The sequence below is a fragment of the Lutjanus erythropterus genome, chromosome 12, assembly GCF_056507025.1.
Source record: "Lutjanus erythropterus isolate fLutEry1 chromosome 12, fLutEry1.hap2, whole genome shotgun sequence".
Classification (NCBI taxonomy): Eukaryota; Metazoa; Chordata; class Actinopteri; order Lutjaniformes; family Lutjanidae; genus Lutjanus; species Lutjanus erythropterus.
Window position 1 is genome coordinate 20,969,927 of NC_139328.1, and position 27,394 is coordinate 20,997,320.

General features: G+C 39.0%; 1 protein-coding gene across 1 annotated transcript in view; it reads right to left on the reverse strand.

Annotated features, from left to right (window-relative positions):
* Nucleotides 1–2,420: 2,420 nt before the first annotated feature.
* The window catches only part of LOC146317950 (MAM and LDL-receptor class A domain-containing protein 2), a 37,844-nt gene continuing 12,870 nt past the window's right edge, over nt 2,421–27,394 (reverse strand). The window contains exons 18-50 of the mRNA XM_084732533.1: nt 27,280–27,370; nt 27,066–27,185; nt 25,893–25,995; nt 25,658–25,808; nt 25,324–25,543; nt 23,563–23,683; nt 22,888–23,017; nt 22,566–22,644; nt 22,317–22,472; nt 19,642–19,767; nt 19,322–19,537; nt 19,099–19,218; nt 18,290–18,454; nt 18,054–18,145; nt 17,633–17,800; nt 16,598–16,795; nt 16,381–16,489; nt 14,767–14,889; nt 14,482–14,581; nt 14,108–14,270; nt 13,208–13,310; nt 12,948–13,091; nt 11,725–11,912; nt 11,221–11,386; nt 9,491–9,709; nt 8,255–8,433; nt 7,044–7,278; nt 5,787–5,946; nt 5,570–5,684; nt 5,263–5,371; nt 3,185–3,281; nt 3,011–3,083; nt 2,421–2,927 (exon numbers count right to left, since the gene is read on the reverse strand). Coding sequence (XP_084588659.1) covers nt 2,829–2,927; nt 3,011–3,083; nt 3,185–3,281; nt 5,263–5,371; nt 5,570–5,684; nt 5,787–5,946; nt 7,044–7,278; nt 8,255–8,433; nt 9,491–9,709; nt 11,221–11,386; nt 11,725–11,912; nt 12,948–13,091; nt 13,208–13,310; nt 14,108–14,270; nt 14,482–14,581; nt 14,767–14,889; nt 16,381–16,489; nt 16,598–16,795; nt 17,633–17,800; nt 18,054–18,145; nt 18,290–18,454; nt 19,099–19,218; nt 19,322–19,537; nt 19,642–19,767; nt 22,317–22,472; nt 22,566–22,644; nt 22,888–23,017; nt 23,563–23,683; nt 25,324–25,543; nt 25,658–25,808; nt 25,893–25,995; nt 27,066–27,185; nt 27,280–27,370 — 4,638 coding nt within the window. The 3' untranslated portion in view covers nt 2,421–2,828. The remainder of the gene's footprint in view (nt 2,928–3,010; nt 3,084–3,184; nt 3,282–5,262; nt 5,372–5,569; nt 5,685–5,786; nt 5,947–7,043; nt 7,279–8,254; nt 8,434–9,490; nt 9,710–11,220; nt 11,387–11,724; nt 11,913–12,947; nt 13,092–13,207; nt 13,311–14,107; nt 14,271–14,481; nt 14,582–14,766; nt 14,890–16,380; nt 16,490–16,597; nt 16,796–17,632; nt 17,801–18,053; nt 18,146–18,289; nt 18,455–19,098; nt 19,219–19,321; nt 19,538–19,641; nt 19,768–22,316; nt 22,473–22,565; nt 22,645–22,887; nt 23,018–23,562; nt 23,684–25,323; nt 25,544–25,657; nt 25,809–25,892; nt 25,996–27,065; nt 27,186–27,279; nt 27,371–27,394) is intronic.

Below are 27,394 nucleotides of genomic sequence, written 5' to 3' on the forward strand. Positions count from 1 at the left end.
GCGTTGAGTAGAACATGTCTCATGAGGCTGAGAGTGTCGTGTGTAGAAAATAACTCCTTGATTTGCGAATCTCTCGCGAGATTTGTCCGCGTTGTGTCTTAATTGTGCACGTTGTCCAAACTAATCACGTTCAATCGTGTTATAAATGTGACAAGGCTGTGATTGAGATCTGGATGGACTTAGGAACAAGAGAAAGGGAAAGATGATGGTTTGGGTAAAATTCTCATCAATCATTCTCGCGAGATTTGTCACGGGTCTAGGGTTCCCCTGTAGACAAGACCGACTGACAGGGAATGTCAGGCTTAAAACAATGTCCCTTTTCCTGTTTGTATGTGTGTGTCGACTGAAAGGGAAAGACGTGCGTGACAAACGTAGACTAGTTTTTGGAAGCTTATTCCAAGTGAAATGAATACATAGGACGGTTACAGGGGCGCTGTGCAAAGGGGACCCACCAAAGTGGGGAAGGTCCTGAAAAAGTCTGGAATTAAAAGTTTGTTTTTATCGGCAATTTTGATATTTTATGTCACTGTCATGAGAAATTCAATTTTTTCCCCTCGGTTAAATAAATGATTAGACAGACTGTTTCTCTTATCAAAAACAACTGTAGAGCCTCTCAGGACTCATCCACCCCTCTAAACGGTGCACATGGTTACATCCACCCCCACTGTATAGGCCAGGGGTCTGCAACCACATGCGGCTCTTCAGCTCCTCTCCAGTGGCTCCCTGCGACTTTGGCAAAAAAATATTTGGAAATGAATAACATTATATATATACTTTTAATATTTTTAATGTTTCATTGTTGTAGGTCGATGAAAAGGTTGAGACAGCTCAAAATTTCAAGCCAACATATTACATACATGTACATCAGTTTTGAGCCCAAGTCAAATTTAAGTATTTGAATTTTAGAAAACCCAAAATGTTGTATTTAAAAAATTATAGCGTAAACCATTTAAGGCAACAAAATAGTAACAAATCAGGTTCAGTTAACTTCAGTCTTCAGGGAAAAGAGAGAATTTGATAGTTGCGGCAACAGACAAATTCTTTTCCCCCCTTTTTTGGCCAAAAATGGCTGTTTTGATTGTAAAGGTTGCAGACCTCTGGTGTTGGCAGTGGTGGAATGCGAGTGGATAGATAGATAGATAGATAGATAGATATACATACATATATATATATATATATATATATATATATATATATATATATATATATATACATATATATTAGTATGTACATACTGGCCTTGGAAATTAAAAATTAAAAGAATAACAGTTGATGACACTGGTCTTGAGTGTTATAACAGAACTATGCAAAAAAGCTTTTAAATACACCACCCCTTTGTCCTGGAATAATACAAACAAAAAGGACCTGAGTCAGAGCTGGTCACTATGGGGGAATTCATGTCATGAATGCAAGTGAAAAAATATTAGATTAGTTATCAAAAGGAGATCACAGAATAGCCTAAATTTGTGTGATTTGGGTTGCAGAATTATGGCTGTGACTGTTTTGAGTGACAGGTGCATGCTAATACAGGCGGCCTGCTGCTTTATTTGTTGAGATGTAAACTAGTACTAGAATTCCAATTTCCCAGAACTGACTGATTTCCTGCACAAAATGTCACTCTGTCCACCTCCTCAGATTGTGAAAAATAATTAATAATTATGGACCGTAAATATTTAAAGAGCTTTTTAAATATGTTTTTGCCATTTACTTTTACAGTACAGGCGAAGATAACAGGAAAGATGGAGAGGGAGAGACAGGAGGATCATGGGCTGGGATTGAAACTGGGCTGCTGCTACAGCTTTAGCACAGTGGTTATATACTTGGGGTTCTAGCCTCCCAAGAGGGTCACATGATAATTTCTGGAGGGTCACCATAGTTGTGCAGAATAACATAAAATGCCCTATTGTATCAATTACTATGGAATAAGAGCCAGGAAACATTTTATTCCCTTTTGATTTTTTGTTAGCTTTCATGTGTCAAGTAGTAATTCTTGAACAGTCTTGGGCAGACGGGGGTGCAAACACCACACTAATGTGTCTGGAAGGTCATGTCTTGAAAAGGTTGAGGACCACTGCCTTAGTACATGGGGCACAATCTACCAAGTGAGCTACCAGGGTGCTGCTTTAAGAACATCTTTACCTCACAGAAATAAAACAGCATAAATACCAATTTATATTATTTTTTCAAAATTTTCTTTTGTTTTTCTGGCTAGAAATATGAAGACCAACATCACTACAGAAGCCTGCCCTGGTATTTTGCTATTTCATTTTATGTTTTTGTGAGTACCACCAGTTAAATGCCTTGCTCCAGGATTCCACAGTTTCTGACTAACAAAACCAAATTTAAGCCACATTCATAAAACTCCTGGATTAATCTAAGCCCTGTCTGTGAAACCAGCCCTGTGAGCTTGAGACCAAAATGCTTAGAATTTGTTGACCAATCATCAACCACTAAAATGAATTTAACAGGAGTTTAAGAGGAGTTTGTTCTACATCAATAAATTAAACAAGTTACTACAGGGTTTTTGTTAAATTCCATTTTACAAAAATAAGTTTACATTTTTAAAGTACAACAGGGTTTGTTGATCTCGTTGGCAGCATTTGCAGGTAAACAATAAGTATGGTGATAAATTAATAATGCAGTTGTCATTACTAAAACTAAAGCTCATGGATACCTTCTTATTTAACTTCCACTACATCCATTTTTCTCAAAAAGCCCTACTAACATCATTATTTCGTCCTTTAAATAACAGTTTTAATAGAGATCAAATATCTCTAAGACCACAGCCATCATTTACAGATCTGTTTAACTGTAGTTATGAATCAGGGCTAAGCTTCAGATGTAGCCATGGTGTTGTCAGTTGCTTGCTTCGATGGATCATACATAACGTTGAAGGAAATGTCAGACTGAGTTCCGTGTTGTGTGCCCTGCAAGGAAATAAATATTATTTATCATCTGTACTCTGTGAAGGCTAGACAACATGTTTTGTTAGTAAATCCTGCTTACTTACATCTATTTTGCAGTCAAAGAGGTCAAACACAGAGTCCTGGTTGATTGCACTGTCATTCAAAATAGGCTGATTCCTAAGACACGCAAGCAGAAATGTCAGACATCATTAACCAGCATTCTTTAGTGTTCTTATGTGCATTCTGTTGATTATTGATGTATGTAAACAACTGCGTACATTTCACTACGTCTCCTGTTCAGCACAAAGAGGAATATGGAGATGATGAGTCCAACCAGCAGAGTCAGACCGACTGCCAGACCCACATTCAACTTGTCTGTAGACACAGAGACACACAATGAGACAACGTTTGATATCAGCTCCTTTTTAACATGCGTCTCTTTGTACACTGACACTTCCCACTTGTGCCGAGAAATATGCATATTAATATGCATATTTTTCTATTACCTGTAATGCCGTTCATTTATCCAGATAGTTTTGGTGTGAGTTGCCAAGTTTTGGAAATACAGGCCATAGAGACGCCTGACTTCTGTCAAAAATGTATAATACATCTATTCATGGATGAGAGGTTACAGCTCAGTGGAACAAGACCTTGTTATTAATGTTTACACCCTGTGCTGTCACTATGACAAGCTTCTTGTCCATGAGTAGATGCACACTTCCCTCTGTGCAGTGATACGGTTGATGGGTGTAGTTTGGTCAACAGAAAATAGTTCCTACATGAACCTGCTCACAACAAGGTCTGTGGATGAGTTTTTGAAATGTATTTTTTTGACATTTGGAGTACCATATCTCTAGATATCCGCAAAACTCAGCAACTCGCACCAAAACAAAACAAAACAAAACAAAACAAAAAACACTACTACACTACAGAACAAAGATATCAAAATTTGATTTTAGGGTGTACTGTCCCTTAATTTGAACAGTTTGTGATAAGAATTAGCTAATTAGGTTGTTCCAATATTAAAATTTCTTTAAGGATAAAATTGATGATATTCTATAGTTTGTTATGACATGATGTTATGACTGACAACTACTGTCTGTGTTTTCAAAAACCTGATATATCTTACATATGTTAATTCACAGATGAAAACAGGCACTAACAAATTCACGGTTTATACTTTTTTGCTTAATGTTTGCTAAAAACAACAGTGCTGAGTTGTTTTAGGAGATTACTTTACATAAAAAAACTATTACTATTTGTAACCCATTTTAAAGATTAACGTTATAGTTTTTCAAAGTGCAGCCTACGGCCAATGGCAGCCATCGAACATTTTTTGTAGTCCCCGAACATGAAATAAAATGCATGTGTTATATTTTAATTTAATTTCATTACTTTTGCTATCAGTACTCTACACTTAATACACTATTCGGTTACAGCACCAACCTTCGACCCCATAAACGACCATCTGTCAGCTTAGGAATCACAACTTGTAAAAAGATACTGGTTGCATGGCAACTAGTAGAACCTTGCGATTGTCCCGGGAATTACGTTCTGTCATCAATGCTAGCGCTTATAGCTAAAGTTAACTATTTCAGTGGACAACTTGGCAGTTTAATGTGGAATAAAACACATGGGGAGTCAGCTTTCAGCCAACATGGCCTAGTCTCTGGAACAGTCTGCCTCCTGATCTGAGGGACTCACCCTTTGTGGACATTTTTAAAAGAAACCTTCAGGCATATTTTTTTTAGCTGGGCTTTTCTGTAATGTTGTTGTAATTTTTAATTCTTGCATAATTGCAATCATTTGGTTTTAACTTTTTATCTGTGCTATTTTAATCTTTCTCTGTGAACCACTTTGGGCTGCATGTTATATGAATTTGATACATTTAAGCGAGTTGGAAAAGCCACTACAAGAAAACGCTGTATGGTTGAGGAGAAAAGGAGAATTCTGGAAAAAAGGATCAAATTTTATTTCATGGGACAGATAAAGTGAAACTATGAGAACTCCTAAGTTTTCATTAAGAAAAAATGGATGTGGAGCTAAGTGTTACTGACCGGGAGGGAGAGATGGACAATTGCATTGTTGGTTTTGACCTCCTCACGGGATTTGTTGACAATAAGAGAAAATGAAATTACACCCATCTTATCCAACAAAGCCTCTATTTAAACCCAGATATGTCCCAAATGCTTTATACAAATAGTTGTTTACACTAATGTCTAGGCAGGGTTTACTCATTTCTGGATAATTTGTTTCTTATCAGTTCATAAAAACATGCAGTAGGACCTGATTCTTCTTCACAGTTAAAGAATAACTGTCTGCACAGTTGAGGTAGCTAAGGAGCATTACAGATTACCATTATCATCAATGGGGGGCTCTGAGTTGCAGTCGCCAGGGAGGACGGAGATATCATCAAGAGCAACGTCCCCAGCTGTGGTCATCCCCCTCTGATACACAAACACGAACTGAAATAAAAAAAAGTTCAAAGTCAGCCACATTCAGTGATTGGAAAATTCAGAATATACACACAAGTAAACAGGGCTGTTATTGATTGATGTGTTAATAAAAGTTATCACTCTGTAAAATGTTCCCTTATATGTGACTGACACTTTGACTATAATGAGCTGCTGTATGGTCCACAATACTGAAGCTAAGCTCATTACCCAGAATGCTTCTTCATGCTTAACAGGCACACGGGCCTTCTGCCACTTGTCCCCTTTGTTTCCTGTCTCAGTCCACTTTAAAGTCCCTTCTTCATTGCCAGCAGTGTGCATTTTTCTATGAGAGAGGACAGCACAGATTTAAATTGAGGTACTGTAAATGTTATCATGTCACAGTTCATGTGTGATGCTGCTTCTCCTCAGACTTTAAGTTAGTCACCTGTCATTTATGTAAACTCTCAGAGTCCCAACGCTGTCACCGTACATGTTGTACCAGAACGTCAAACAGTGACCTCTAGTGGACAGCTGGAACACATCACTGATCAAGAAGGACACGTCTCCCCACTTGCCCACTGAGCTGTCCACATACAGATAGTAGCCTGGTGGAAACATGGTTACATCACTTAAATATATCTTTATTTTACCTTAAATGACCACTGAGGAGGTATCCTAAAAACGATACTTGAAAACAAAACAACTAACAATAAAAACAATCATGAAATGATAAAAGTTAAAATACAGGATAATAAATATACTAAGTAAATCAGTGGTTTTCAATCTGTGGTCTGGTGACCAACAGTGGTTCTTGACTGGGTTGTATGGGGTCCCAGCAAAAGGAGAAATTAAATATTCAACTTTAATTACATGTTTTGGAAGCTGGAACAACAAGGAAGGAAAGAGTTGGCCTTTTTGACTGACTGTAATTAGTGACGTAGTTTGATCAATGATTCACTAAGAAGACTCTTTAACTCTAAAATTATTTAGAAAATTTTCAGGGGGGATTCATTAAGATAAATCATCTCAAATTCAGGGTTCCTACACCTTTTCCAGAGTCAAATTGAAGCACTTTTCAGGCATTTTCAATGTCCATTTTCAAGCTTTTCCAGCACCTTACAGCAGTGGTAAATTACATATTTCTAGACAAAATGATTATTTAATTTCTTCATCACATTAAATCAGATGTTACTATACTATAAACAACAAAAAATATGTTTCACAGCAACATTCTATAAAATGGTGACAAATGACTCAGCATCCTATAAAACCTGGCTGAGCTGATATGAAACAACCACTCAAATAATCCCTAAACAAATAAGTTCAATTTAAGTAAAATTGTTTAGATTTTCCTATCAAGTGAGAACTTGCTAATAATTGTCATTTTAAATTGATTTTCACTAAAACAATTCCTTGGTTATTGTAATCTGTATGTTATGATGACCAATTCAGATTATATTGGTCCAATAAACACTTAAATTAAATGTTTTTTTTTTTCTAGCAGTTATTTTACGTGTCATGTTGTGTTTACGGGGTTAAGACAGAGCTTTCTCACGAGTGTTCTCATGTTGACAGGGAAGTCACCCTGACTTATCATGCCAGAGTGGAATCAATGACATTAAGTTTCCATAAATTAGATTTGATCACACTTATCCATATGGTTCAAACTTAGAATCACAGAGTTACATGGATATATTATTACCATAATGTGAGTCTGTGGTGTGATCAACACTAGGCCCGGTGTTGGGGTTTGGGGAGGCTCCTCTGCTGCGAAGCCAGTCCCCCTGGTCAACTCCTCCCACGTTGCTCCAGCTACACATGTTGATCTCGAAGTCACAGTGTCCAGGAAGGGGACAGTGAGCGTGTGTCAGATGAACATCATCAAAAGCCATGTCTCCTTCCCTGGTGGGGCCAGACTTCACACCCTCCACCATGATCTGAAACACAAAGCGAGTCGCCATGCAAACCGCCAGCTGTTAATATCATCATTCTAGTCTCATTTTTGACACAGTTTTAGACTCAGAGCAATCAAATCTGTGATTATCGAATTAAATGCTAAATGTTTAGAGTAAACAAATATGAAAATTGTTAAATGTATTTAAAGCCATGGTTCATACAGAAAAAAAGTGTATATAATTTGGATGACCTCATCCTTTAAAAATTATGCTCATAATTAGTCTTAACTTACATGGGCTTAAAAGTTCCTGATGTTGTTTATTGGATTTCATTATATTTTGTGCTTAAACAGTATGCAAGAAATTTTGATTTACCTCCATGTACCCTTTACTTCAGTAAAAATACCAACACCACAGTGTGAATTATTATTATTACCACCAGGAAAATTTACTCCCATTATATTATTACATTACTGAATTATAACTACTTAAGCATTTATATACAAGCAGCATTTTAATGTTATATCTGGCTCAGGTGGAGCTAATTTATATATACATTCATATATTTATATAACAATGAACACACCATAAGCTTAATCTGCAAAGTAACTAGTAGCTGAAGCAAATAAAAGTACTTCAGTATTAGTCAAAGGGATAGTCCAGATTTTTTAAATATTGCCAACGGAGTTTGGAGGGTTTGGAAAGAGCATTATTTGGCTCATGTAATGGCAATTTGGAAATGCCTCTTTGACAGCAAGGTAGAGCAGTGAAAATATTCTGAATATAGTGTGAACTTAAACTGACGTTGATTTTTTTTAGACAGGCTCTTTTAGGTGGCTAAAATACGTTTTGCTGCTGACCCTGTCCACAGTGTTACATTGTTTACCTCCCTAAAACGGTAGAAGAAAACACTCAAATTATGTACAAATAGTTCAAAAGTAGGACTGTAACATTGTCCCTGTACATCCTCAAAACAACTTTATTTATGGGCTGTTTTAGGTGGATCTTTGTGACTCACCCTGTAAGGCTGAACCTGGGGCGGAAGTGGTGCCTGAGCAAACCTCCACAGCCTGCCCTGGTCTCCTGTCTGAGAGAAAATCAGAACTTGCCTCCCTTCGTCACTCTGCAGGTAAACGTTCAGCGTCCCCATTCCTTTACCGTACATGTGGTACCACAGCTGCACACAAGTCCCTTTACCTGAAGGGCCACAGAGAGGAAAACCAGCGGTGTATGGCTGTACAGCTGGAAGCTTCAGAACTTTAGACTGCTTAGATGTCTGTACATTTGTTTTATTGTAGTGAAAAAGCAGTGTTGGAATATAACTAAGTATATATACTCAAGTACAAATTTTATGTATTCATACTTTATATTATATAGTATTTCTATTTTATTTTAGAAGGAAATATTTTACTTTTTCTACATTAATTTGATAACCAGTTACTTTCCAAAATATATTTTTGTACATAACATATATAGAGCTTATAAAATATGATGCTTTGTAAAACATTTAACTAACCAACAGTTTATAAAAGTACCAGTGTAACAACTGTTAAGTGATTTGCCGATCAGCAGAAGACTAAAACTGTTTGGGGGAAAATAATAATAACAAAATTAAAAAAAAAAAAAAAAACGATTGTAAAGGTGTTTCTTTGGGCTCTAGGTAACTGTGATGGCATTTTTCATTGTTTTCTCACATTTTACAAACCAAACAGTCAATTGGTTAATGGAGAAAATAACGAGAAGATTAATTCAAAATAAAAATAACCATTAGTTGCAGCATTATATACAATAGTTGAAAATCAGCTCAACCTCAACCAACTACAACAGCTGGTTGAGGTAGAGCTAATGCACATTAATGCATGAGTAATAATACTGTAATGATAGTGACAACAGTCACAGTCATTTTTCTGCAATTATTGACTTTATCTTTACATTTTCCTGATTATACTTACATAGTTTTCCTTAAGTAACATTTTCAATACGGGACTTTTACTTGTAATGGAGTTTTACAGGGAAGTATTGTCTTAAAAATGTCTGAAAATGTCTTAAATCAGATTTATTCCCTATTAATTTAACTGAACTTCTTGAAATTCTGCATAAATGTGAGATACAAAAAAGTGGTCACCAAATCAGAGACAATCTATGGGAGCATGATGTTATTATAGAAAGTAATAAGATTGTTATTTAATGTTAATCTGAGGTTGGAGATCTCAAAGGAAATATTGAGTAGAGGAGGAACTGGTGACTGTCTCACCTGCAGGATACAGCGGTGAAGACATTTTAGCTGTCTGTCCAGCACGGTCATCAGCAGAGGAGGACAAGCAGTAGTAATGGCCTGTGGGTGTGTTGGTGGTGTGGTCGCTGTCTGGCCCAGTGTTGGGGTTGAGGGTGGATCCCGACAGTCTGACCCAGTCAAAGTCGTCGGCGGTCTGCTGCTGCCAGTTACAGCTCCCCTCCTCAAAGTCACACACATCTGCAAGATGATGTTTTGGAAAGCAGTGTAAGTATGGATACATTCTGCAAAGAATAAATATGGTAACTCAAAGTTTAGCATTCAATATGGCATATATATTATTATAAGCATTTCAGTGAAAGCTGTAATTATGAAGCTTAAATCAAACCAGACACTCAGGAATAATCAGCCTCATGTGAGTGAAAATGATAACAGATGATGTAAACAGTGTTTCTTGCTGTCACGCAGACTCTCCCTCTCTCTCTGACTTTAACTGTATCCATTGTAAAGGTAAATGTGGGAAATAAGATGAGAAGATCATGAAAATAAAAATATTAGTAATAAAGGCTGCCACAGATGTTCGCATGTGCACTGTAGTGTCACTGCAGCTGCTGTGCCAAGTGTATAAATGCACAGCGTCTCTCTTAATGGGGGAGATGCTTTCACAGGCAACTCATCTGCTAATAGTCAGAATCTTTATGACCTGATCTGTAGATTAACTGCAATCTGTGCAGCACTGGTCCTTTTGCTGTTCAGTCCTGCAATGAACACAGTGAACATTAGATAAGGGGGCGTGTTGTTGGGTATAAGGCTGCCACGAAGGCTGCTTTCATCTATCTCGCTCCTCAAAGCAGAAATAAGAGCTCTGGGAAGGTCTTCAAGATGGCAGAGCAAAATAACTTTTGGCCCAAGCAAGGACAGAGGAGCAAGGAAACCATGAATAATAGAACGGAGATGAACACAAAATCAGGTATGGTAGCAAATAAAAGGGGAAGATATGGCTCATGGCCCTGATTCACCAGAGAGAGACAACACTTCTTGAAAATGTGCCTAGACTCTCTCTTTTTGAGTTACATAACTTAACCTTTTACTTGCAAAATAACTACATACTGAATATTTTTAAAACTGTCAACAAAGCACTAGAAAATCACAGACCAGTCACCTGAACTAACATAAAACAAGCAATAACTGTCTAAACTTACTAATATCTGGATGTACTCAGATGAAGACTTTGTGAGTCCAAACCTACACCTAAAACCTAATTTTTTTCCCACCTGGCTAGTAGGCTACTTGTTGTCTTAAATTGGCAATTGAGGCTATTTTGCATGGATATGAACATAGGTGTGCCTTTGGATTTTGGCTTGATGTTTGAAAACCACTGAGCTATTCCGTAAGTTAATAAAGGACTTTTATGTTTACAATCACAGTGCCACACATTTTACTAGACCAGGGATTCCCGAACCTTTTCATGCCAACGCCCTCCAAATAGCATTAGCTTATGGCTGGGGATAATAGTCGACTGTTTTTTCAGCCTCTATAGGTTCCTTTTGTTTCAAGCAATGCTGAAGTTTAGACTGGACACTGTAGGCTGGACAGTCACTGTTGGTTTTATTTTTATCTAACTACTGGCCCTATCCTTGAGAAGCACCTGATTTTCTATTTATACTACAAAGAGTACTTTCCCTACATTTTCTTCATAGTTAACATGTTAAATGCCCAGTGTTTATTTTCTCCAGCTTTAATCTTATTACCTGTGGCAGGACATGGTCCACTGATTATGGAGATGTCATCAATGGCGATGTCTCCCGCCTCTCCTCCCACTGTCGCCTCCAGAATCACTTGGTAGACCCCCTGCAGGGTCACATGGATCTGCACCAGCTGCCAGTCATCCCCCTGATTTCCTGATTTTTGCCACACCTACAGGAAAGACAGGAGGCTGATTCACTCAGTGTCACAATGAGGATGTGAGGTTTTTGCAACACCGTGGAATGCACTGAAACTGTGCAGCTTGCACTAAGTATACAATGCATTAATGTTATTTTGCAATCAGCATTTCACAACTATGTAAAAAGTATTAGAGCAGAGAGAAAACGCAGTGGGAACGGTCAAATATTTCTCAATCAACCCCAGAGTCGTTTTTCTAACACTGTAGTAAAGGGAAGTAAGTGTCCAGACTCAAACACAACGTGGCCTTCTCTCACCTTTGTTAGCTCCCTGCTTCATAAAACAATAAAATAAACAAATTTCATGTTTACCGTTGTTTTTTTCAAGTCATCAGCTGTTTGCAGAAGCATCCTCAAGGAGCCAACAGTTGCTCCAAACATGTGGTGCCAAAATGTGAAACAGTATCCATTTTCATCAGCAGGTGGCAGCAGGGGAGACTTCAGTTGGGCCAGATTTCCGTTTACGCTTGGTGGAGAACTCTCGATGTAGAGGTATTTCCCTGTGAAACAACATGACCAGCAGTTTTTAAACTTTCAGGCTTTTGACCCCTTTACACAAAGGAATGTCTATTTGCAACTCTTTGTCACAGGTTGCATTATTCAATCAGAGGGTGATTTTCATTTCAACAGTTTTTAGAGGCTTGAAGAGGTAAACCCACCCAGATTATGACAGAAAAAGCAGAGATTTGAAAACAGCAAAATTTGGGTGAGAGACTTTAGTTTTTTGTATTACTCACCATAGCAGTCATCATATGATTGCTTGGATTAATCTTATCAGATAAAATATTTCACTCTTTGAGCTGATTAAAAGTTACGTAACTTAATTCCAACAAATAACCACTGTCAACTTCATTTCAGCACTTTGATAAGAAACCAAATTTTAATTGGTCCAGAATTAAGCATGTTACAGTCAATTTTGTAGTGAAGTCTGCATCTCTCATTTGTTTACTAGTGGATCTTGACCGCTCTACTATGGTAACGGACAGTGCAAATGGAGGCAAAGCTAAGAAAGCAAGGATTTATTTATCTTGTCTTGTGCTTAACTTTAGAGGATCATAACATATCACATGTAGAATTGATCTGCAGATGCTCCAGTTTAAGATGAGATGAAACTTATCTATGGATGTCACTTTCTGAGCCACAACAAAGGCCAAAATGTGGCCTGAAACAAACTAAGTAACCCTTGTTTTTAGCCAAGCTGTTGTTCATGATGAAATGTTCAACTCTACAGTCGTACTGGTCATATCAGAGCAGACAATGCATTAGCAGCAAAACTCCCGACCATATTGAGTCAGTGTTCTGTTTTTATGACTCTTCTCTACTTGTAAAAATGTGACAGTAATTTTCCAGTAATTGTCACTTGTGGTCAGTTGTGTGCAGTGTATGCAGTTGTGTGTGTTGTGTACATAAGTTTGCTTCCCAGGAAAATAGCACAGGCTATAATATTTTCAGTACTAAATATAATCCATAAGAGAACAACACTTTAGTTTAGTTATCTGTATAATGTTTATAAGATAGTCTAGAATAAGAGGGACCTTTGCCTGTCGTGTGGTCTCCTGTAGGCCCAGTGTTGGGAGTTTCAGTGGGACCAGACCTGCTGAGCCAGTCCAACTCATCCTCAGCTCCCTGCACCCAAGCACACAGACCATCCTCAAAAGAACAGCCACAGGCGGACGGAGCTGGGGAGGGAGAGAGAACTTAAAAATTGTTCAAAAATTATCTCTCCTATAGACATTTTATGAGGTATACCACAGCCACTCCCTTTCTATAAAATCACATGTACTAGCGATCTTACCTGGAGGTTGGTAGGATTTTTCACAGTTCAGAAAAGAGATATCATCCACAGCCACAGCAGCAGTGTCCATCTGAGTCTCTTCATTCACACTACTGAACCAAACCTGAGAAAAGCAAAGATTTCATTCATGTTTTTGCTAGTGTCCTCAACAATGATGGAAACACTTCACTGTACTTACTACACTTCAAACATCCTGTACATGGATGTATATATGGTTGGATGTTGGATGTATATATAAACATCTCCTAAGCTTGTGTTCACCACAGATCTTATTTCAGGCAAACAATGAAAAACCTATTCAGAAAACCTAGTGACTCTGAGACGAAGAAAACGGAAGTGTTAATATGCTAAATCATGTCCAGACTTTAGGACTCATTCCTGCAGCACTCTATGGGGCATCAAACTTAGTACCACCCTTTGTTTACACTTCTCCAGTGTATGGACCAAATACGGTGTCATCCATGGCCCTTACTGGACATTCCCCTTGCCTGTCTGCCAGTTTGGGACAGACGTACGTATATGTATGTGGATGTACATGGCTTTAAGTATTTTTTTTAACCTTTTTGGATGTTTTTCTACTTCATACATATGCTATTTACATATAAATTGTAAATTACAATTACAATAAATTGTTTCCAGAGTGTTTCCTGATGATCCTGATGAATGCCACATGCCAAAATATGTTGATCTAACAATGAAGTTTTCTATATATGCCAAGTTTCACTGGAGTTCTGACCTCTTAGGAGGATGTTGTACCAGAAACCCCCACTCTGCTTCTACCATACAATTACATTACATTATTCCATTACATTTAATAGTCAGAGTCACTCATCTGTGGGTCCTTTTCCTAAGGATTAAAATGCAACTGTTCAACTGTTCAGCAGATACTCGATCATACACCTTAAAAGGCTGCTGGTGCAGGCCTAATGGCAGCTGCTCTGAAGTCCAGTGGGAGACAGTGTTGTGGCTGCGTGACCACAGGATTGCTTCACTCTCCTCAGCTTGCTGCATAAGCACTCTGAGTGACCCAGCAGAACTCTCTGCACTGATGTGGAAGTGAAACCTGCGCTCAGGAAAGAAGGAAGGAAGAAGGGGAGAGTGTTGGATTGGGAAGAGAGTTGCGTGGTAGAAAGATGGAGGTGGTGGGGGAGCATTGAGCAATTCATACTTAAAATATTCAACTCTGTATCAAAACAAATATTCTACAGACTTTAGGGAGGAAGGAGGAGAAATTTAGGAGTAATGTGGCCATCAGTGTCGGGATTATCACTTACAGAATCTGGCAGAAAGGGGATGAAGGAGAAAGTGGGGGACTCTGGAGACGGGCTTCGCTCTGCGTGGACCCCTGACTGAAATTCACTCTCATATAGTAGCCTGAGAACAAGGGAAAACCTCCTAAATCAAAACTCTTACACGAGCTGACTCAACTGCTGAGGGAGGTGTACAGTTATGATGATATCAGGGCCATTTCACGTTATCTCTTGAAGTCTTGTGCTATGGGTCCACAAAATCACTTAAGTTTTCAATCACCTGATCAGCCGACAGACTTAAAAAGTCACCTGTGTCTGTAGTGTGATCACTGGGCGGCTTGGTGTTGTTACTGGCTTTCTGTCTTTGCCACCTGCTCTGTCCATCACTGATGTCAGTCCATTGGCACTGGTCACTCTCAAATGTGCACGGACCTAAAAAGGTTTAAAGCATAAGTAACACTGCTAGGAAAAAAAGGAGGTGAATATTGCATGCATATGTGCATATAAACCTTTAAATATATCTGTTGTCTTAATTTAGAAAATAACTAAATATATAATCAATAAATATATTTTAAAAAAAGGTTTTGGTGGAATACATATTAACTTTAAATTCAACCCTGATTCCAAAATAGTTGGGACACTGTGTAAAATGTAAATAAAAACAGAATGCAATGATTTGCAGTTGAGTACGGAGACAAGATATTTAAAGTTATTTAAAAGGTAGAGTCGGTAGGATTTTTCCAAGCTGTTCATAAATGCATTAGGACATCAAATACCATGATGCCATGGGCCCTAACACCACTCAATACCATCACAGAAGCTGGCTTATGAACTTTGCACTGTTGACAATGTGGATGATCCTTTTCCTCTTTTGGTCAGAAGACACATGATTTCTGAAAATGGTCTGAAATGTAGACTCGTCAGACCTCCCCCCATCCATGCTTGTGAACACCTGAGCTTTATGAGGATGCCCCTTTCATACCCAATCATGATACAGTCACCTGTTACCAATTAACCTGTTTACCTGCCAAATGTTCCACACAGGTTTTTTTGGAGAAAAAACATTCCCAGTCCTTTGTTGCCCCTGTCCCAACTTTTTAAAATGTGTTGCAGGCATTAAATTTAAGTTTATTTACATTTTATACTGCATCCCAAATATTTTGGAATCAGGGTTATACAACTTGACTTCTCTGTGGGTGAACTTGAAATTTAATGCAATATTTTAAAGGTGGGGTATGAAAACCCACTCCAGTACAGTCACCAAGTCTGGTGTATCTATACAGCCCTGACTCTGTGTATTGAAACCAAAATTGGCTCAGATTGAGCGACACAACTCTATTCCAGTCGATCAGCAACAGGTCACCTTCATGTTTATGCACAGGACGAGGGGAAGAGGTGGTGAGAGAAGGGAGCAGGAGGGTCGGTAAATCCCTTGAAAGAGCACTGAGGGTAGGGGTGTTATTTGTTCGGCTGTGCAGAGTTCAAATATCAACAATGTTTCTCCAGAATCGCATACCCCAACTTAAACACAGTAACAGTATTTGTCCAAATTGAGATGGAAAACTACTGTGCAATCAAACATCATGTCTGTGCTTGACTATAAAGATAGCTTGTACTTTCATGCTGCTCATTCCACCTCAGAGCATCATTATGTAATGAAATGAAATAAAATCACAGTTGTTGACCTGCCAAATCATTTTCTTTTTATGCTGTCTCACAGGAAAGCTCATTCTTTCTCCATCAGTGATTACATTAATAATCTGATGGTTGAACCTTGTGCTCAACTTATCAGAATGTGACTGCTTTATGATCTAATAGCGTGTTAATGAATCCACCTGAGCAAACATGTAACCGCAATGGTAGAAGCTGCAGGTCTCTACAGCCTGTGTTAGATGGGTACAGTGAATGCAACTCGCAGCTCACCACAGCCGTCCTCGTCCTCCCCATGCGGGCAGTCTGGATTATAATCACACTGTGAAGTTGCCAGAATACACACTTTTCCAGCTGACCGCCAACAGAAGAACTCATTATCCTGCATCACCAAAGGAAGAAAATTATTTTCAACAGGTTTAAAGGGCTGTCTTATGGATGACTTTGCTTCATAGAACAGATCATGAGCTCGTTAGGTCAAGTAATTTACCTGACAGGGGTGGGTTGGTGTAGTTAATGGTGTGGCTGGAGATGTGGGTTTGTTAGAGGATGTAGGTGGGGCAGAGGTGGGTGATGTGTCAGGCAGTTTGCTGTTGTTAGGGTCAAATGCACACTCTCTGGAGAAAGAGATGTCGTCCAGCGCAGCGAGCCCTCTGCTACCGTTACCTCGCTCATATCTGAAGACAATCTAATGAAAAGGGAAAAAATTACATTCTGAGCCTGCTGATGCTTTTTACTTCTGTTATTATAAAACATCAGTGATACAACACATCATAAATGAAGTGTCAAAGTAAAGTCTTTTTTTACTCCCGTTTTCGGTTTGGCCTCCACAAACTTTTAAGGAAAGAATCAGGCAACTCTGTGTTTGACAAAAAAATGTTAACTGTGTAGTATTGTTTGGTGCTGAGCAAGTAGCAAACAGTAGGTTTTTAGAGCTCGATGAGACACTGATAAGAGCAGTGGACGTGAACCAAAACAGCACAATTATGAGCTGTATAACAAAAACAACAAGCTCAAGGATGCTAAAATGCTCTAGCCACAGAGTTGAGGGGGCTGTGTTTCCATCCAAGTACATCAGCAAAAGAAGAGACTTCTGAAGCGGAAATTGCTGATCAATTATGGGTTAAATGTTCGACATGTCATAACATTTTCAGGAAAAGTGTTTCTTCTCCCATTACGTGCATTAACTCCTATTCAAAAAGGGCACAAACCATCTCAAGTGAGTGCAAAAACTTTTTCGCAAAATTGGGAACATTTTTTTTTTTCGAATTTGACTGCTTTCATCAGTCTTTTCTTATGCGATAATTCAAAAATGCGCATAAAAATGATGGAAGAATGACCCAATGTTTATATAGAAATATTGATCACAGCAGCTTAGACAAACCTTCCTGTTATCTTTGCATTCATATATGACTGAGTTAATAACCTGCGAACATTTTCACATTTCAACATTTTCATAAATGAGGCCCTGGTTGACTGAAGCTCACATCTGTTGTTTAATGAACTGTCTTGTGTCCTCACTGACCTTGCTAATTTTTAAGGAGGAGAATGTGACCTCTGCTCTCTGCCAGCTGTAACTCTGTGAACTTCCCCTGAGCCATAACATGGTGTCATCACTACCAGACTTATGCGTCCTGGACCAGGCTGTCAGTGTGGCTGCAGCATCATTCAGACTGAAGAAGAAGAATCTCACCTATATGGACACAATGAGAAAGAGTCACAGTGACATTACAGTGAGGTGATGTGGAGGACCACAAGTGACACAGAAATAGCAATATAGCATTTCATTAATGAATAACTAATTGTACAATCACACCAATGTGGGCTTTGGGAAACACTGATTGACATTTTTTACTATTTCCTGACATTTTATGGTCCAAACAACTAATTGATTAATGAAGAAAACAATTGACTGATTAATCATTAATGTACCTATGTGTACTCACAGTGCAGTTAGAGCTGGGTAGTAAGGTCTTGGAGAGAATCTCTGATGTCTGACCCTTCTCAGTCAGGTGAGTACCAGGGATGACATAGCGGCCTGTATAATGAAATTACACAAAACAATGTAAAATTAAAGTATAACTACTGATTACAGAAGAAACTCAATTAGAGGACATCAACCATCCCGAGTCAAGAGTCATGAGGATGATTCAAATGCCAGTCAGGTCAGGGAGTCCTGTACCTGCACCAGAGTTTTCAGTGTGATCCCTGGGAGGCCCCTGTTTTTTATTCCACGCTTCCTGTCCTTTGTGAGGCATCCACTCAGCTCCAGGTGTGTCCACGTCACTCTCTGCCCAGGAACACAGGCCCTCTTCAAAACTGCAGCGCTCCACAAAACCTGGTTGCTCTTCATTGTTATTATTATCGTGTAAAAAGGAGCGAGAGGTAGACAAGTTATAACCAAGTGACCAAGAATACCAACCTGTGATTTTTTATTACTGATTAATCTACAAATTACTTGCTCTACTCATCGATTGTTTAGTCTATAAAACATCAGAGTGTCCATCACAGTCCTAGAGCCCAGGGTGATGTCTTTAAATGTTGTGTGTCTGCCTAACAGTCCAAAACCCAAAGACAATCAATTAACTCGGATGTAAGATGAGTAGGGATGTACCGATTGTGAAATTCTGGGCCAACAGTATTTTTTAAAATAAGAATTTGGCCAACAGCCATGTTTTTAACCTGCTAACATGTCCACGTGGTGTATTTTCATGCGTTACAAGACATACAAGACATTCTCCGGGTACAAAACATTATGCTTTTGGCAAACCCGTCATAAAAAAATCTGTTCTACTTTCTATATTTCTGAACAGTCAAAATCACATTCAAAGTATGTTTTTAATATCTAACCAATTCAACTGAAATTATGAAATAATATTCAGGAAAAGGGGAAGTACACAGGGAGTGTCTGTATAGTATGCAGGGACTTTACATATATGAATTCACTGTAACAACAGATTCAGTAATTCCAACATATTTGTGAATTCTCACCACAGTTGCTCTCATCAGAAAAGTCCCCACAGTCATCGCTGAAGTCACACACTTGGCTGTGATCCACACACACACTGTTGTTGCATGTGAACATATTCTCTGGACAGAAGGGCTGCGGCTCTGAGATGGAAACCAAAATATATTTAATGATGTAAATCAGTTTTTAAAATGGCTAGGTGAAAAAAAGTCACGGTGGAGTGTGCAGGTGGAGCAGGTAGCCTACCAGGCAGGGTGCAGTTGGTGAAATCTATGTCATCGATGGCAATGTGTCCAGGCTTGGTGAAAGTCCTGGAGGCTTCAAACAGGATGGTGAAGTCCTCAGGCATTCGACCAACTGTTACCTCACTGTGATGCCACAAATCTCCATGGCTACCAGACAGCCAACAGAGTGTGGTGGTCCTGGGGCCCTCCTTCAGCACCACATTCAGCTCCTCTGTGTCTATAAAGAGATGAAGATCATACAGAAATGTTCATGCTGACTCACAAACAAAGGAAGCAAGAACATGTGAAGTTAAAGGCTGCACACATTTACTTGAAACATACCGTCTCCAAACATGTTGTAATAGAAGTGTAGTGTGCAGGTGGCGCTGGCCTGTTTCATGATGGAACTCTGCATGGCAGCAGGGCTCACTTTATCTCCTCGATCAGGCTCAACTGCCATGTACCAACCTGAAAAATTCAAAAGCATAACTCTTTATTCATTCTGTACACAGCCAGGAGTGTAAAATCACATCATCAGTCGGAAATACAAACTGACATGGAGTGAAACTGTCATTTTACACCATATGCAGCACGACTGCTGTACATCTGCTGCGCAGCATCTACAACAGCCGAATTATGTTAATTACAATGGTAGCAGATTGTTGGAAATGCAGCATGTTGCAGCTGCAGCATGTTGCATCTGCAGAAAACTAGAGAATAGAGTTCTATTTTTGCTGTGTGCTGCAAATCTGCTGCAGCACATAAAATAGTGTTTAAACATATAAAATTGCTTTAAAGTGATGTCACATTTTTTTTTATTATATGTGTGTTTAAATAAATGTGAATATGTTCTTTTTTCAGTGTTATTTTGTGGATATACTGTTTGAATTTGCAAATATATAACTGTTGTGCACTTGATTGCATTAGGTGTATGATATCATTCACCTTTTTTCAGCCAAGATTTTAGGATTGATTTCATTGAGCTAATTTAATGGCCTGCTCCAAATGAACGAGTGAGCCTGCTGCTAAGTGACAGACTGTCTTTCAGCGAGCTAACCCAGTAGTACAAAGAGACCAGCAAAGGCAGAGAGGGGCACAGGGGAAAAACAGCCCCCAGAGACAGAATATTGTCACACCTTACTCTGTGAATTCAGGATTTATTTTGATCAAACCAGAGTTGGAGATTGTTGGAACAGTGCCAGCACTAAGCAACAATTTGATGAGTTTTTCTTTTTCTGTTTAATTAGGAGAGCGTGTGCAATCAGTGACAACAAAGCAGTGAATCAGAGTGAAAAATGTTATTTTGTGACTGTTTCACAGCCATTTTGCACACATAAACAAAAATCTTTCTGCCTCAGTAGAGGAGAGAGACGCAGAATGTGATAAAACTGGTGGTCGCTGCATTCTTATAGTCTCAACCTCAAAACATGTGCACTGTATTGGCTGGGGGCTACACAACACTGCCAAACAACCTCAAGCTCAGAAATGTTCATAACACAGCAAAATATGAGAAAATAAGGAAGTACAGGCAGAAGGCAGGGTCTGTGCAGATGCAGATATCTCATAATAGATGACTTAGAGGGATTATATTTATATGAATCTATGCATTGTATTTTTAGGAAAATGTTGCATATTAAGCTTTTAAGCTAATCTCAGTTTGGTGAAAGAGAGGAACTTGAATTCAGAAGATGCACAGTTGTTTTTGTTTAATAAGGATATTACTTGTACAAATATGTCCTTTCTTGACATTTTGTGAGTTTATTTATTAGCCTGAAAAAGCTAAAAGAGCTTGTGGCAATTGCTGGTTGTTGTCCTGGCAGTGACTAGCTGAAAAATTTTAACATATCACCAAATCCTAAATTAAAAAATAGCGTTATGTGTGATGGCAGTTGATCTAACAGAAACATTCAATAATAAATCACAGAAGTGTAGATTTCATGTTTAGCATTAAAATCAGGGAAGCCCCAAGCCAGAACAAACAAGGATGGGGATGTAGAAACTGTGGCCAACATTAGCCACAGGCAGAACTGGCACCATATATAATGTAAAAGGGGAAACACAAGAAGAATCTCACTTCCATAATTCAGCTGTGCCCATGTAACAGGCATCTCATTATAATACCCAAGACATCTTTTTATGATCAGAAATGTGTGATCAAAAATGACTTAAAGATGAAAAACATACTTTTGCTGCTTCCCTCTTTGGTGAGTTGAGTAGGTTGGTTATTCTATTCTATATATTTATGCCCCTGTAAAGCACTTAGAATTGCCTCGTGTCTGAATGTAGCTATATATAACTGTAAATAAATTTGTCTTGCCTTGCCTGTTCTATGAATGGTCAGACTTAAGTTTGTAAATTCAGTAAATTTGCAAATTCAAATGTTTGATTCTGTGGCCCGGTGGGTCAGTTGGAAGCTGTAGTGGTTCGACTCCCCCAAAAAGAAATTAAAAAACAAAAAAGATTACATTTGAAACCAGCAGACCATCAACAATTTTAGTAACCTCTTTACTCTGACTTTTATTGCAATAGTAGCCTGGTGTAAAACTGTGTTAGAGGCCTCAAGACGGGACTTTAAACCAAAGATTAAAAAGTATGTTATGTAATTAATTTTATTAATTTATGGCCAGATAGTTCAGTTAGTAGAGCATGCACCCTGTGTCCAGAGGCTGAATCCCCTGCAACGATCGTGGGTTTGACTCCCACTTGCAGCCCTTTGCCGCATGTTATCTCTCCACTCTCCCACACAATTTCCTGTCTTCACTTCAGCTGTCCTGCCCATTAAATGCATAAAAAGCTCCCCGAAAAAGTGTGGACTTGGGACTTGCCTGTCCTGGCTTGGGACTTGAGTGGAAAGACTTAGGACTTGCTTTTAACTTGCAAAACAAATGGTACCACTTCTATGAGACAGTCAGTCTATACTGTAAGCGTGCTCTATACAACTGTAACGGTCCATAAGCAGATAACCTGTCCTATTGTAAATACACTCAGCATGTAAAGGTGTTAGTGTGCGGCCTCACCCAGTTCAGTGCCCTCTGTGTGGTCCACAGAGGGTCCATTATTCTCAGAAGCATTTCTTCCTCTCATCCACTGAATCTGACCAGCACTGACGTCCTCCCAGCCACATGTGCCATTTTCAAATGAACAACCCACAAATCCCAAACTGCTTTCATTTACTGCAAGAAAAAGAAAACGGTTTCATTCATTATCCCATTTAATCTGCAACAGATTTCAGTAATAAACTTTAGACATAAAAACAACATCGGTACCTTGACAAAGGCCTGGTGTGACACTGATGTCATCAATAGCAATGTATCCTCTGTTGTTAGCCTCTGCTTCAATCAGCAGCTGAACATTTGGTCGCCAAGGGAATCAGTGAATGTAATTGATAGAATATACAATTTGTATCAAGTTAGACAAAAACTAGGAATAATTTGTTATTTATGAGACAGTATTGGACCCTTTACTTAACTCTTATTTGAGACTAATTAGGGACACTAAACCAATACAAAGTGCAGCTTGTTATGTATTGTAGTGTATTGTAAAATAAAGAGTGACCATTACTTCTACCACTGAGCCTGCTTTGGTTACCTGGAAAGGTTTGTTCTTCTCCACAGACTGACAGAACCTGGTCCAGCTGTGTCCACTGCTGTTACTGCTGAATATCAGATCTTTCTCCGCAGGCCCTGAATGCAGGTATACCTTCAACGTGCCTGAGTCACTGACAAACGACAAACAAATGTTTTTATGTGACATATGAAAACAGGTGTATGGACTGATTGTTTTGAGTTGAAGAACCTGGTGTGGAGGATTTATATCCTGTACCAAAAATGTTTTTAATCTTTTCAAAAGAATAATCCTGGATATTGTTGTTAGGATATAAACATAGACACTAATTTATTAACTACTCCTTTCCTGGTTTCATTTGGGCTATGATGACAAAAACATTATACTGTATAATATATTCTACATGCATCCTATTTTCAGGTTGTTAATGGGCCAAATGAATGTTTTTCATTTTTATTCTAAGATCTTTTCCCTATCACAGATCTGTGTACAAAGTTAAAGGGTGAACTCTGCCACAGAATATTCTTAGTCTTGCACAAAGCAGAGCAGGTGATTCATGTCTAAATGACATTTGTGCACACTTCCTGAGGAAGTCAATGAGGAAACTAAACAGGACAAACAGGATAAACTGCATCCTCTGCGTTGTCACATACTGTATGGTGTGAAGAGGCTGGTGGTTCGTATTTTTCTTTTGCTGACCTGCTGTCCATTTGGTACCATAAGGTGAGACAGGAGGTGTCTCTCAGGTGGATCCATTCTGACAACACCTGCGCTACACTGCTGTGGGTTTGGTGCAGCGATGAGCTCAACAAGAACTGACCTGAACACCAAAAATAAGAAAAAGAATAAAATGAGGGATACATTTTCAATGCAAACTGTCAGTTGTGAGTACTTGTCAGTGCTACTTATTTTGGCTTCAAACTTCAAAGTCCAGCAGAATCAACATTAAGACATCAGGAAATTGTTTGCGGTGCAGGGAGGAGGTAATGTCAGCAGCAGGACAGAAGTCAGAGATAAAAAGAGAAGTAATAAGCAACAGACTGTCAGTTAAATTGCAGCTACAGTGGCTCACATTAATCATAGCTTGCAACACTGACAGTTGCTGAGCCACTTAGTTACAGCCTTTATATTGAGCTGTTCTGAGGCTTGTCACTTTCTCAAATGCCAAAAGAAAAACCGAAACGTCAAAATGTTAAGAATGTAGGAGTTAAAGCCCCATCATGTAACTATTCTACTTCAAAAATACAGTTTAAAAATAATGTTGATGCTACGCTGACTTGTAAAAGGGTGAATGGTGCTCCGTAACTTTGGCAGCCATGTTGGAACGACTAAATCACACACCACCAGCTATGTCTCTGATTTTGGTGAAACTGGATCACATTTTAAGGTTGGTTGGTTTTCCCACTGATGTCTTCTGCCTGCTCTTCCCCAATTCTCTGTGGTTTACAGTTTCCTGATGAACAGTAAAGTAAAACTGCTGCTAAATGTAGCTGCTATTAGCTAGTTAGCTTAGCTGTTCTGAAACTGGGGGCACTAAATCTCAAAAAATACCAAATGTTACATAATGTTACTTTAAGGTGTGTGGATGGGTGAAGAAGGTGCTGCCTTCAGTTATTAAAAGTAATTTATTTATTTTACTTTTTTTTAGTTGGATTGATTTATGTTGCTTGATCTGTTAAGAACACAACATTATGGTCCCCCACATGAGGCAGTTTTAGGACAGGGACATTTTTGTCCTTAGGAATTCATTTGTGCAGTAAAAGTTCAGGGAGCATGGGGTTAAAATTCAAATTTAAATAACACTCATTATTTTGTACACTTTAGTTATTGATCTTAAAAGGTGCTGTCACAGCTGAATATGGAAATTTAAAGCTGTGATAAATGCTTAAATTAAATTGAATTTTCGGGCCACTCTTGGACTGTGGAACAAGCAGGAGTTTGGTTTAACCGTCTACACACTCAAAAACCTACCAGGAGCAGAGGTCATTTTAACATGAATAAACAAAATAAGGAGCTGACAGAAATTAAAACGCTCTGCAGAGCTGAGAGGAACTGCAGAGTTGGCGATAATTATTTGTGGATTCATCAGTGGCCTGTGATTGACCTCTGTCACATTACACATAGTCATCTGACCTTTTGTTAAAATAAATAAATGATTAGTGCAGCTTTATGGGTTTAAAATTGGAAATCCAGAAATCTAGATGCCCATGCTGCTGTGGTTAAGAATGAAAAATGACCAGCATTGCCCACCAGAATTTAAATCATGACCAACAAATTTACTACTTTGACTAATTAGATTTTATTAGGTACAATATAAAGACTTTTTTGTTGGTTTGTTTGTCTTGAACAATCTTTTTACTTTATTATATATATTATATAATGAGGATATGCTACTGGCTGTCTGGTTGAACTGGGATTTCATGTTTATGTTGTTATACCACTGTATATCTAAGGTCGTACCGTCTGGGGTCTGACTGGTGTGGTCTGTCGGTGGACCCTGGAAACCTCCTCTGGCCAGCACCCAGTTATGTCCGTCTTCCTTGGGGATGTTGACCCAGGTGCACTGTCCAGTCTCAAAGTCACAGCTGCCTGGAGGACTGCAGGCCCCATCCCTCATAGAAATATCATCTAATTTCACTGTAGAGTTAAAGCCTGGAACATGGACCGCCTTAAACAACACCTGGAAAATGACATGAACCATTTTGAAAAAACACTGTGTACAGTTTGTGACTCACAGTAAAACAAACAGTCTGACTGGGTGTAAGGAAAAGGTTCATATTAAAAAACAGCTTACGTGGAATTTTGCAGGAGAGGACACAGTGACCTCTGCCACCTCCCAGCCTGAAGAGGGCACACCAGAGCATTGCCAAAGTGCATCACCCTGATCCCCACTCCGCATCACATGCACAGACAGCATGTTAGAAGATCCTGCAGGTAACCAGTACCTGAACAAAGGCAGCAGATACACACAGATTAAACTCTGCACCAGACGATAGTGTATAAATGTGTGTCAACAGCGCTGGACTCACCAGAAGCGCACACACATCTCTGCAGCTGAGGTTAACTCAGGCGTGAGCAGCTGAGCTACTTCAGGCTCAGTAGAGTTTGATGCCATCACAGTCATGTAAAAACCTACAGCAAAAGAGAGTTAGAGCTGTTTCTAATGTGTGACTGCATGACTGATGTTTCTGCTAATTTTGCTCACTGTACATTGTGCTTTCATTATGGCACTTGCATTTCTTCCCCCTAACCTCAACAGTCTGTCAAAAGCTACAGTCTATAAACAGTACTGTGGATTGAAAAGCTACAAGGAAAGTGGACAAACAAGGTACCGTAAAATGTGTCAAATGTGCAAAGAAGACTAAGTCTACAGCCAAGCTAGCCGCTCTCTGAGGTAGTTAGGTCTATCTGCAGTGCAAAATACTACAGGACAGGCCTACCTCATTACATAACCTTGAAACATTTGCTCTTTGGTTGCATTTAGAAACCAAAATTGCTTGATTAGGTTTAAGCAAACAAACATTCTTTGGGTTAAAGTAAATAAGTAAAATAAATATGTTAATCCAGGAAGCTCTGAGCTAAATGCTAATGTTAGGATGCCAACATGCGCATAATGACAATGCAAACATTCTGATGTTTAGCAGGTATAATGTTTATCATGAGTTTAGTGTGTTAGCATGCTAACAGTTGCCGTCAAAATCTGATGATGGTGCTACATGAAAGGTCAGGAGATCACTCAAGTCAGATTGATCTCATGAACACCATAAATATCTGTACAAAATTTCAAGGGAATCTGTCCAGTGTTGCTAAGACATTTCAGTCAAAGTGAACACTGCAATCCCTACAACCACACTGGGAGTGTGGCTGAAAACCTGTTTATTCTTTGAAGGACCAATGTGTGGGATTCAGTGGCGTCTCATGGTGAGGTTACAGGCTGCGACCAACTGAACACCCATCACCTCACCTTCCCCTACCAATCATCTAGGAGAAAACATGTTGACCATGAAACGTGAAAAAATGTGAAAGGCCCGCTCTACAGAGGCGGCCTCTGTGGAGCTGCACTTGCACCCTCTGTAGATATTAAGTGCTCAGTCTAGGGTTTCATAAATGGGTTTTAGCATACGGTTCCTAAAGCAGATCATCCAAATATTTTTCACAAGTGAGAAAAAAATAACAGAGATCCTTTGGAGATTTTTACTCACCATTTTCAGTCCCGTAAGTGTGATCGACCTCATGTCCTGTGCCTCTTTTGCGACCCCAGCGACCCAGGTGACTTTGATCGTTTTCAAAGTCACAAAAGCTGGAATCAAACCCACACACATCTGAAATGGTTTAAATAAAAGGCAAAGTTGTCATAATCTCTAGTATGTTTTGACCTGCGAACATCAGTCAAGGGTGTTTTTTGTGTTTACGAACTCTGGTCACTGCACGTCCCCTCCCTCACTGTAATGTCATCGATGGCAATAAATCCTCGACTGTCAGTGTTTCTATGGCCACTGAACATCAACTGTGGACGAAGGAGAAATACATA